Below are 12801 nucleotides of genomic sequence, written 5' to 3' on the forward strand. Positions count from 1 at the left end.
TCAAGAAGCAAGAAAGATCTCTAATAAACAACCTAACCTTATACCTAAAGGAGCTAGAAAAAGAACATAGCCCAAAGCCAGTAGAAGGAAGGAAATAATAAAAATTAAAGTAGAAATGAATGAAATAGAGACAACTCCCGCCCCCCAACAATAGAAGAGATCAATGAAATCAGTAGCTGGTACTTTGAAAAAAATCAATAAAATTGATAAACCTTTTATCAGACTCATCAAGAGAAAATGAGAGAGGACTCAAACAAATAAAATCAGAAATGAAGAAGGAGGGGTGCCTGGGTGGCTTAATCAGTTAGGCTTCTGACTTCGACTCAGGTCATGATCTCGCGGTTCACAAGTTTGAGCCCTGTGTTGGGCTCTGTGCTGATAGCACAGAGCCTGGAGCCTGTTTTGGATTCTGTGTCTCCCTCTCTCTGCCCCTTCCCTGCTCATTCTCTGTCTCTGTCTGTCTCTCTCTAAAAAAATAAATAAAACAGGGGCACCTGGGTGGCTAAGTTGGTTAAGCGTCTGACTTTGGCTCGGGTCATGATCTTGTGGTTTGTGGGTTCGAGCCCCGTGTCGGGCTCTGTGCTGACAGCTCAGAGCCTGGAGCCTGCTTCAAATTCTGTGTCTCCCTCTCTCTCTGCCCCTCCCCTGCTCATCCTCTGTCTCTCTCTCTATCCCTAGAAAAATTTCAAAAATCAATCAACATGGTACATTAGTAAAAGAAAGGACAAAAACCATATGATCATCTCAATAGATGCAGAAAAAGCATTGAGAAAGTACAACATCCATTCATGATAAAAACTCTCAGCAAAGTAGGTTTAGAGGGAACATTTCTCAACATAATAAAGACTATATATAAAAAACCCACACTAAAATCATACTCAGCAGTGAAGTACTGAGAGCTTTTCCTTTAAGATCATAATAAGATAAGGGTGTCTGCTCCTACTGTTTTTATTAAATATACTACTGAGAGTCCTAGCCACAGCAACCAGGCTAAAATAAATAAATGGCATCCAAATTAGTAAGTAAGAAGTAAAACATTCAGTATTTGCAAATCACAGAATACTATATATATTAAACCTTTAAAACACCACCAAAAAACACTAGAACTAATAAATGAATTCAGTAAGGTCACAGGATACAAAATCAATTTACAGAAATCTATTACATTTCTGTATACTAATAATGAAGTAGCAAAAAGAGAAACAAAGAAAAAAATCCCATTTATAATTGCATCAAAATGAACAAAATACTTAGGAATAAACTTAACTATAAAACATTGATGAAAGAAATTGAAGATGAGACAACAAATGGAAAGATATTCCATGCCCTAGGACTGAAAGAATCAATACTATGAAAATGTCCACACTACCCAAAGCAATCTACAGAGTCAATGTAATTTCTATCAGAAGACAAACAACAGTTCTGGCAGAACTAGAACCAATAATCCTAAAATATGTATGGAACCTCAAAGATAGCCAAAGACAGCTTGAGAAAGAAAAATAAAGCTGGCATTTCAAATTCCAAGTTTTAAGATATATATAAAGCTGTAGTAATTGAAAACAGTATAATACTGGCACAAAAATAGACACACAGATCAACAGAACAGAATAGAGGGTCCAAAATTAACACACACTTGTATGGTCAATTAATCTACAACAAAGAAGGCAAGAATTTACAATGAGGAGAAGACAGTTTCTTCAATGAATGGTTCTGGGAAAACTAGATAGCTATAGGCAAAAAGAATAAAATTGGACCACTTTCTTACACCACACACAAAAATCAGCTCAAAATGGATTAAAGATATAAATGTAAGACCTGGGGGTGCCTGGGTGGCTCAGTCAGTTGAGCATCCAATTCTTGATTTTGGTTCAGATAATGATCTCAGGGTTGTGGGATCGAGCCCTGTGTTTGGCTCTGTACTAAATGTGGAGCCTGCTTGGGATTCTCTCTCTTCCTCTCTCCCATTCCTCCTGCTCATGCTTTCCCTTTCTCACTCTAAAATATTAAAGAAAAGTGAGATCCAAAACCATAAAAATACCCAAAGAAAATACAGGCAATAATTTCTTTGACTGCAGCCATAGAATCATGTTTCTAGATATGTCTCCTCAGTCAGGGAAAACAAAATCAAAATTAAACTATTTGGGACTAATCAAAATTAAAAGCTTTTGCACAGCAATGGAAACCATCAATAAAAACAAAAAGCAACCTACTGAATGGGGGAAGATATTTTCAAGTGATATATCTGATTTTGGTATATCCAAAATATATAAAGAACTTATATAACTCAACACCAAAAACCCCCAAATAATCTGATCAAAAAATGGGCAGAGGATTTGAACTGACATTTTCCAAGGCATACATACAGATGGTTGATATAGACATGAAAAGATGCTCAGCATCACAAACCGTCAGAGAAATGCATATCAAAACCACAAAGAGATATCACCTTAAACCTGTCAGAATGGCTGACACAAAAAACACAAAAAATAAGTGTTGGCAAGGATGTGGAGAAAAAGGAACCTTCATGCACTGTTGGTGGAAATGCAAACTGGTGCAACCACTATGGAAAGCAGTATGGTGGTTCTTCAAAAAATTAAAAATAGAATTATTATGATTTAGTAATTTCACTAAAGGTAATTTGCTGAAGGAAAACAAAAACATGGATTCAAAAGATATATGTACCCCTATGCTTATTGCAGCATATTTACAATAGCCAAGATGTGAAAGCAACCCAAGTGTCCATCAACAAATGAATGGATAAAGAAGGTGTCATTCACACACAGAATGGAATATTACTCAACCACAGAAAAGAATAAGACCTTGTCATTTGCAACAACATGGATTAACCTAGATGGTATAATCCTAAGTGAAATAAATCAGCCAAAGAAAGACAAATACCATATGATTTCACTCATATGTGAAATTTAAGAAACAAAACAAATGAACAACAACAATAAAAAGATCAGCAAAATACCAGACTCTTAAATACAGAAAAGATACTGGTGGTTGTCGGAGGGAAGGTGAGTAGGGGAATGGGTGAAATAGATAACACAGATTAAGAGTACACTTATCTTGATGAGTACTAAACATTCCTCAGAACTGCTGAATCATTATACTGTATACCTGAAACTAATATAATGTATTTTAATTGTACTTCAATAACAAAGATAAAGAAAAAACATGTCACCTGCAAAATGTGACAGGAAGTTTTTTCTCTAAAAGTACTTCTTGACAAATAGAGCAGATATCATCTGAACCAATTTCCTTCTGTTTAATGTACCCATCTTCTTCAATATGCACAGTTTCATCATTTGTTCCTTGTTGTGGAGTTTGAACTCGATGTATCCCTCGAAGCAAGTCACTGATTTCTCTTTCCACAAGACCTAACTGCAAAGCACCTATGAAGAATCCCAAAGTATTAAAATTCAGTGGCAAAATTAGAGATACAGAAATGTAAATAACTTATGCTGAAAGTTAGAACTTTCTTTCAAATATCAGAAAGACAGTTTTGATTGAATTGTTACACTGAGATTTACCACTTCTTGTATTTTTTTTCAGAACCAAAAGGTCAAGAAAGAGCCATTGATAAAAAGAATGGGACATGCTGGGTGGCTCAGTTGGTTAAGCATCTGACTTCAAATCAAGTCATGACCTCACAGTTCATGGGTTTGAGCCCCATGCCAGGCTCTGTGCTGATAGCTCAGAGCCTGGAGGCTGCTTCAGATTCTGTGTCTCCCTCTCTCTCTGCCCCTCCCTGACTTGTTCTCTCTCCCTAAAAAATAAATAAACATAAAAATAAATGAATGGAAATTATATATTTTTTCTTATAACTGAAAAGAGTCAGTGCAAATGTTGCATTGTAAAGGTTTTGCATTAATTATATGACAGTGTTCATCCTTGGATTGGTGTTATAACCATGTCTTAGATTTTAATCTGTTCAATTTGTCCATAAATAGTATTTTATCAACATACCACCAAAAGAAATGGACACAAATACATAAAGGAGAAACAGGGATATTTGAGTAGTTAGTGAAATTAGTCTTTGTTAGATGAATAATGAATGAATAGATAACAGGAGAGCAAGACTCAATTGTAACTACTCTCCTGTCTTGGTTTTCAGTTTTTACAAGAGTGTCTTGGTAGCCACATCTTTCACAGATTTGGTTAGTATTTTTCTGAATAATCTATTTGGAACTATGTTGCTTATAATCTTGGGATGTGCATTCTTTGAATTATGAATTTTCTCCATCCTACTGTCCTTATAAGAAATCGTTTCTAATACATTTAGTTTTGATCAGGGAATCCTAGATTCTTTATTCCTTTCTCCATCCCAGGCTCCTTTCCTTTTCTGTCTCCTTAACATGCCATAATTTAAATGCCATCTGTTATTGGTCCTCTTGAATTCTATTCATTTTATACATTCTTTAATACATTTAATACATTATTTAATAAATTTTAAAATACTTGCAAGATAATAAAGCCTTCATTTTTTCTGGAAAGACTTAAAAATTAAACACTAAGAATACTGAAAACATCATAGAACAATATAGAAATCTCTGTTCCTTGCATGAGGTGGGGTGGCAGGTGGAATGTAAGAGGGTAACATAATTTAATTAACCATTACTTTGGAGGATGAGAGCTATTTGTCACAGAGACAGAGCAACATCTGCTCTCTAAAAAAGACAGGGAGGAAAATGTAGAACAAAAACTGTGCTTTTGGGAATAAAGATTTCCTAGGGCAGCAGAATTATTGAAACATAAAAGTTCATAAGAGGAACTGGCCATAAATGTCTTATGTGGTATAACATGAATTGGAAAATGAAAGGCAGAAACAAACTCTTCTGAAATTAATTTAAAAAATTAATGTATGAGACTATGAAAGAATATTCTTTTATAGAGAAGAGCAAGACAGCTAATCTTATCAGAGGGCAATGGAAGATGTTCAACTTCATTAACATAAAAGAAAATTAGTTAAAATAAGAATGATACACAGACACAGAACAAAACCTATTGAATAAGCAATAGTAAATCAATGAAATGTTATGTTTGTTTGCCTTATGTCATTTCTTTTTGCATTTAAAAAAGTTATATGAAGATACTTTAGACCTTCTAAGGGTATGTTAGATGTATGGAAGAATGGAAATTTATTTAATTTGCCAGGAACGAACAGATTACAATGAACCTTGTAGCTGGCATTTTTTTGTGTTCTGTAGGACAGCCTTTTTTTCCCCTACACTACAGAAATATTATTAACATTTGAAAATATTTCTTCATATTTTTAAATTATTTTCTTTGGGGACTTAAGTGTTCTGTTCATGTCTTTCATTATGTGCTTAAGTAATAATATGTACCTAAAACACGAATCTCAAACCAAACCTAGCAGAAAATTGACAGGTAGCTGAAATTGCAAATCAGCAAAAGTATTTTAAGACCAATTTGGCAATACATCTGGTCAGCAGACATAAAAATTTTAATACTTTTACTCCAAAATCTGATTAATGAGACATTAGGCTAAACAAATGATTGAAAGAAGAGAAAGCTTCATGTACAAAGAATATGACAAACAGAAATAAATTAAATGCCTAACAATAGAATAATGTTAACTAAATTATGATATACCATATGTAGCCACTGATGACTTTAATTACAGAGATTACACAGCATTGAAAATGGGTATAAAGTAACAATGTGTGATAAAAGCAGAGGACAAAATTCCCATGCGCTATTAGACATACATAAATATAAAGTAATAAAGGAAAATGGGAGCAAAAAAGTTTATTGTATCTTTGTAGTGGGAATTTAAAATTTTTTTTCTTAAACATGGTTCTTAATTTATTTGTAAATATTTAATTAAAAAAAGGAACGGATGGCATTTACTAGACAAAAAGAAAAAGAGAAAATGGAGGAGAAGAGGGAAAAAAATCTAGTTTATACTTTGGGTTTTGACTACTGTTAGCATTGGAACTTTTAGAATCTCCCTTATAAAAGAAGAGAGGGGAGTTGGATAAACTAAAAGTTTCTCTAATGCCAACGTTTATAAAACAAAGAGAAGGATACGTTTTTGACTCTTAGCTATTTTGTCCCTCAGCTCTCTATTAAAAAGTAAACTATAAAAAAAAATAGACATTATCTTTAGAAGAAACTATTAGGTGATAAATGTAGGTTTTGCTGGAAAACATTTATTGGGTGATGGGAAAAATAATGCTCCATGTTCAAAAACTGATGTCTTTATAATAAAATTCCTTTGTAATCATCTTTGTAAATGTTCAAAAATAAAAGTCAATTGTTTTTGATATGCAACACTAGAGTGCAAATATTTGTTTCCTGATTTGTTTTAGAAGGATCTAGGAATGATATTCAAAACACTCACATAATCCAAATGAATAATCATTTATAGCTTTCTTTAAATTAATTTAAATCATCTATGTTTGTTCCAGCTTTCATTAAAAAATTTTTTCTTATGCTTATTTATTTCTGAGAGAGAGAGAGAGAGAGAGCGCAAGCAGGGGAGGGGCAGAGAAAGAGAGAGAGGCAAAGAATCCAAAGCAGGCTCCAGGCTCTGAGCTGTCAGCACAGAGCCCTACACAGAGCTTGAACCAATGGACCGTGAGAGCATGACCTGAGGCAAAGTCGGTTACTCAACTGACTAAGCCAGCCAGGCACCCCCATTCTAGCTTTCATTTACATGATAAATTTTAAGATGATTAAGACTTCTACTTTTTTGAATATTTGTGCAAATAGGATTCTCTCAATGTTGACCAAAACTTCTTTTAAATATAGAGATATGAAAGATCTTTTATTTTTGTAGGGAGTATATATTTTTCAAAATTAACATTTAGGATTAAACATTAAAAAACATTTAAAAAAATTCCCAACCATAGGCTGATATTTATAAAAAGAACAAGACACAGTTTCTGCCTTTAAGAAATAAAAAGGATAACAGAATATTAACTATTAGGTTAATCCATATGAAATTGCTACTTTTGGAAATGAAAAGCTCCACAAATGTTAGTATTCATTTTTCAATTCATAAAGAAGTATCTAACAGAGGCTCCTGTCTAATACATAGTACAATAGATGTTTGTTGAATTTGGTTGTATAGAGCTGCACTGTAATAAGAGTAGCCATTAGCCACATGTGACTACTGAGCACTTGAAATATGGTTCATGTGACTAAAAAACTAAATTTCTAATTTTGTTTCACTTAAATTTAAATTGAAAACTCATAATATATAGTTACTGAAAAATTTGTAAGTATGTATATGTAACAATTTAGGTATTACATGAATCTATTTTTCAACTGAGTATTTTATAAAATCTAAATGCAGATCAAATATTTCCACTGAAAATATAGTGTCTAGATGAGATGCTCTGTAAGTATAAAACACTAAGACTTTGAAGACAGTATCAAAAATATTGCATATTTTTATATTGATTACATGTTGATATAGTAATATTTTAATGTATTAGATTAAATTAAAATATATTATTAAAATTAACTTTCCCTGTTTCTTTTTACTCTTTGTAATATGGCTACTAGAAAATTACATATGTGGCTTGCATTATATTTCTATTGGACAGCACTAGTATGGAAGCTTGTGAAAATGGTATGTAAAACAGTGTAGAGAACAAGTAAGATTTGGAGAGGACGTGAGCACTTAACTTCAGGTGGATAAAATGAAGAAATAGAGAAATAAACAGTGTGTGCAATATCAAACAACCCAATCATTGTGTATGAAGGGATTGGAAGAGAGGATGAAGTAGAGAACTAAGTGACATTCCAGAAAGAACCTTTTGTCTACAATGTGGAGAAGGAAGAAACCAAGTGCAGGCACCGAAAAGAAACAGGCTCTACAACACTATGAAGGGCTGATGAAGGTTGGACAAAGGTGAGAATGAGAATGGAGAGATGAAAACACCATTGAGAAGGAGGTGGGATGTAACATGAACGGGATTTATGAAATGACTCCTTAGACAGGAGAGAGGAAATTGGGAGAGGAAAAATCAAGGAGAATCCTATGGTTTCTAGTTTTGGAGACTAAAGAAAAAGGAAAGCCAATATATGAGGTAGGGGATACAAGAGGGGAGCACAAATGGGGGGGGGGAAATTTGGTATTTAAAATGCCTGTGGGACCTCCAAATCTGAGCTGCCCCGAAGGCAACTGAAAATAGTGCTCTGTTGATAAGAGAATGTGTAAAATGAGAGAAGAGTACAAAAAAAAGTGTCTGTGAAACACTAATATTAATTTATTATCTAGTACAACTTTTAAATGTTTACTGTGATTACCATAATGACAATATCTTTTTTATAAAATCTATAAATCCAAATGACCTATAACAAAATTAATTTCTTTCTCTTTTAATTTTGAGGACTCTAGAACTTAAAGTTACATACCTATATGCTTGACTCTAAACTCAATTTAAGTACTGTCATAAAAACTATTTTACTCTTAAAAACATGTATTTATATTTTTTACATACAAATTTCAGTTAGTAGATATTTTTGAATGAAATTATGTTCCATGTCAACTATTACTGTGATCTAAAAAATTACATTTCTGATTTTTTTATAATTAAAATAATTTTACGCCTAGAAACCACTGTGAATCTTTGCTTAGCACACATGAAGGAAATTTTGCCTTCAGAATAACTAGCCATTGTTTCATCCCTTTTTTTATTAAGTGCCCTTGAATTTGAAATGACATATAAAGTTACATTTTTTTATTAAGGAAGAAAAATGTTCCAAGTGTCTTAAATGCAACAAACTGAGCTACAGATAGTTGTCAGATTGTCTAGGAAAATAATTGTTTAAATTTAGAATATGTCTAAACAAAAAATTATTAAATATGTTAACTTCAAAATAATAAAAGAAGAAATGCAACTTACATTCATGATTCCTTGGAAGTTTGAATTTTTTCAACAAGACCCTAGTATTCACAGGTGGAAAACCAAAAGAAATATTTATTTATGATATAACCTAAAATGATATATTTTAATATTAGGAGTAGCATTATAGAATTTATATTGCTGATGGTGTTATAAATATACTTAACACTCTCATCAGTTTTCTGTTATAATGATAAGTAGTTAAATGTTAACTGTACTGAAATTAAAATAAAAAATTCATACAAAAACAGTAGTTAAATAAATGTTTTAAAGTAAGCATATGTGAAAAAAGTATGATAAATGAAAATAAAAGACATTTATAATAAAGAGATTTGCCAGAAAGAGTCCATGTATTTCTTTATAACATACATTTATTCACAGAGACAGGTTAGTAAAGGAATGAGATATTCATTGTAATTCCTTTAAACTTCCCTAGAAGTTTCTTAGTCCTGAAAATGGAGTAATTTTCTGCAGAGTACCAATACTGTTTTCCTACATGTACCACTTGAATGTATGACAGAAAAAATACTTCAAATATCGTCAATTGAAATGGAATATGACTTTTTTAAAAGCTGAGAAATACATAAAAAATTCTTACTTAAATGTATTAAATATACTTTAGTACATTAAATACTTGAATTATATTTCCATTTAGTTTGGTTAATATATTGTAAAAAACAAGTAACATTATATAGAAATCAGAACAGAAGGCCCTTGCCCTGAGGAAGCTGGCATTAAAAAAATGAAAAAAACCTATTTTAATAAACATAATTTACTGTTTTTAATAATAAAACCAAACTGCAAGTTTTTAAAGGACCATATTTTATATCTTCTATGCTAACTAGAGTAAATTGTGTTAGCAATGCTCAATAAAAACTGATCAAAACAAAACAACAAAAACTTCGTAATACAAGCTTTGGAAATGAAGGTATATACTTTTTTTTTTTTAACTTAGAAAGAAAAGCATTCAAAATGTGAGATACATATTCTTCTCTCAATTTTTTGTTAGATTTGTTTTACCCTCCAATTTCAGTCACAAATATTCTATAATAATATAATTCATGATTTGCTCATATAAATATAGATATGTAAAACAAAATGAGTTGAAAGAATGAAAAAATGGAAAGAAGGGAAAGAATTCCAGACTAACTCCAAACACTAAATTAAAACAATTTTTAAAAAAATTTTCATTTTTGGGATTTCCCTGTAAGTAGGTTCTGTCACTAGAGGAAAACTTTCAGATTCAACAGAAGTAATTCTCAGTGTAGTCCTATTACTATCTTAAAAGATTCACAGTAAAATGCTTATTGAAAATAAAAATAATACATTAGAAAATATCATAATTAAAAAAATAATGAGGGGCACGTGGGTGACTCAGTCGGTTGAGTGGCCGACTTTGGCTCAGGTCATGATCTAACAGTTTGTGGGTTTGAGCCCCGTGTCTGGCTCTATGCTGACAGCTCAGAGCCAGAGCCTTCAGATTCTGCATCTCCTTCTCGCGCTGTACCTCCCCGGCTTGCACTCTGTCTCTCTCTCTCAAAAATAAATAAGCGTTAGAGAAATTGAAGAAAATAATAAAAATAATAAAAATTTAAAAAACAACAAATTTTTTGTTATTAAATGATTTGTTTGTTGTACTGCATTTACAAAGAAAACAAACAATGCACCCAGTAGAAAGAATAAAAATAAAAATGTATTTGGGAATTTATTTTTAACTGACAGCAAATAGAAATCCTATAGTGAGAACATAATTATTGTTATTGATGTGAATCAGGGAGGTTTTCCTTTTTCTGTTTTATAGTTAGATTTCACATTTGTACATAAGATTCTTAGTAAGAATTTAAAAAGTGACTTTTTAAATTATAAACATGAACTTTTAAAACTTGCAGAGGTGGTAGTATGTTTCTCAAGTTAAACTTTATTTAATTTTCAGAATGAAATAAAATACCCCAAAATATACTGAAAAACTACAGCCATTTTACCCTTATATCTCCCAACAACAAATTTCTATTACCTTCAGTACTCAAATCATGAAAAAGGCAATATACCAAGATGTTCCTTTGTGGCAGATCTGGATTACAGTTACTTACCAACATATATGCTTACAAAGTTCGCCTCCTTTCAGAAATGTGGAACAGTTACAAACATGAGGATTTCCTAAGAAAACCTTTAAAAGAAAAATGCATACTTAAAAAAAAACCCCTCCAGTTAATTTTTAGAGTTAGAATAAAAATAATTTAATAGACGACAGGATTAAAAGAGATTTCAAGAAGTAATTTAGTTTAGGTGACTTCAAACGTTGAATATAGTCTATGGAGACATCTTAACTCTTGACACCAGTCTCCAGGCTGATTTTTCACTGTCATATTGTCTTGCTCAACAACTTGTATTATCACTTAAGACTTCTTCAGTGACCTACACTCAGGCAAGTGAAAAGAAATCTAATTTTAAAAGCTAAAAAATATCTCTGTATCGATACATTTCTTAATGAAAGTTCATTCTGCCTTGCAGTGGAGCTAAAGACTTTTTGTAAATTAGCTTATTTTGGATCTTTTGTTTTGTACACTTAATTGGTATATAATTTTACTTGAGAAGACGAATTTTATTCACCAAGTTTATATTGGCGACAATAATTTTTTAACTAAGTGTTCTAAGGGACAAAGTAAAAAAAAAAGATGTCTTAAATAAGCACAGGCTAGTAATTTGTATTCAGTACTTAGAATGCAGGGCACTAAATTAAAATTTTCCAAATCAACACCCGGGAGGTGGGATGGTGGCTGATTTTTGAGTGGCAAGAGTGGGATATGCAAATATAAAATATCTTTTTTTCAGGTTTTTATTAAGACCTTTCCAAGGCATCGCCACCTAAACGGTACTTTAAAAGGATCTTCTTGGAGGTTTAGAGTGACTAAAGAGTAAAGAAAAACAGATTTTATTTATTTAGTATTTACAGTATGAAATAGGTCGTAGGATTTTCATTTCGTTTTAGTTACAGGGCTCGTGACTGCCAACAACGGATCCAAGAACGCATGCAACGCAAAGCATGTATTTAAGTAAAACGTCTCACATTTTCAAGCCTAAACATCAAGCAGGTGCCATCATCTTACAAGAGTTGGATGCCATTTTGGAGTCCTGACTTCCCAAAATTAAACTTTTCTATGAAAACACGACTTCCCTCTGCAATTTGCACATCTTTAGAGTCTGGATCTCGCGCGGGTGTGGTGGGTGTGGCAGCGAGAATCCGCAGGGATTGTGAAGGTGGCTAGAAATAAGGAAGGCCCAGGAGAACTGGGTGGGTGGGCCGGACGGGAGTGAAGGCAAGTTGGGGGTGGTAATTACTCGGAAATCCCTGTTTTCCGGCTCCTCCTCCCTCAGCAGGAAGCCGGTGGGGCCTATCTCTCGTAGGAGGTAGATGCTGCCGCTCAGCGCCAGGTCCTGTTGCCCGCTGAGGTGGTTGCTCAAGTGTCTTCGCCTTTCAGAGGCTTTACAGCCTCGGCGAAGCATCTTGCTTGGGTGAGGGCGAAGGCAGCCTCTACGAGACTCTCCGAGTGCCCGCCGGTTTCCATGACAACCGCGTGCCGGCCGGTTGCCTTGGTGATAAAGGTTGAGCTTCCTGATGTCCCAGAGTGCCTTGCGGCCAAGCTATAGCTGGCAACCAAAGGGCAAGGGGTGGAGAGTGGATTCCGCAGCTGAGAGCCGCCTCCGCTCGTTCCTGAAGCCAGGTTCCTGGCTGGGAAGCGTTTCTAATACCCCGACCTGCCCAACTTAAAAGGTGGCTAAAGACACAGCTGTCAAATCTCTCGTGTTCCTTTTGCTGGTTCCCTGCAGGCAGGGCTGGTAAATTATGTGTTAGGACAGTCGCACGAGCGGGTTACTGTTTGGGCTCTGCGTGCTCAAATTTTCCTGTGATGATTCA

At 33.6% G+C, this 12801-nt stretch overlaps 1 protein-coding gene across 3 annotated transcripts in view; it reads right to left on the reverse strand.

Moving 5' to 3' along the window:
- Positions 1-12470, reverse strand: part of ZSWIM2 (zinc finger SWIM-type containing 2) — a 32250-nt gene extending 19780 nt beyond the window's left edge. For 2 of the 3 annotated variants that reach the window (XM_006935399.4, XM_003990927.5), the window contains exons 1-4: positions 12225-12470; positions 10976-11052; positions 8886-8926; positions 3188-3398 (exon numbers count right to left, since the gene is read on the reverse strand). In XM_006935399.4, the coding sequence (XP_006935461.3) occupies positions 3188-3398; positions 8886-8926; positions 10976-11052; positions 12225-12389 (494 nt within the window). In that variant the 5' untranslated portion in view covers positions 12390-12470. Of the gene's footprint in view, positions 1-3187; positions 3399-8885; positions 8927-10975; positions 11053-11952; positions 12178-12224 lie in introns of those variants that run through there. The other variant, XM_011285417.4, reaches the window with a different exon arrangement.
- Between the last annotated feature and the right edge of the window lie 331 nt (positions 12471-12801).

Source organism: Felis catus, chromosome C1 (genome assembly GCF_018350175.1).
Source record: "Felis catus isolate Fca126 chromosome C1, F.catus_Fca126_mat1.0, whole genome shotgun sequence".
Classification (NCBI taxonomy): Eukaryota; Metazoa; Chordata; class Mammalia; order Carnivora; family Felidae; genus Felis; species Felis catus.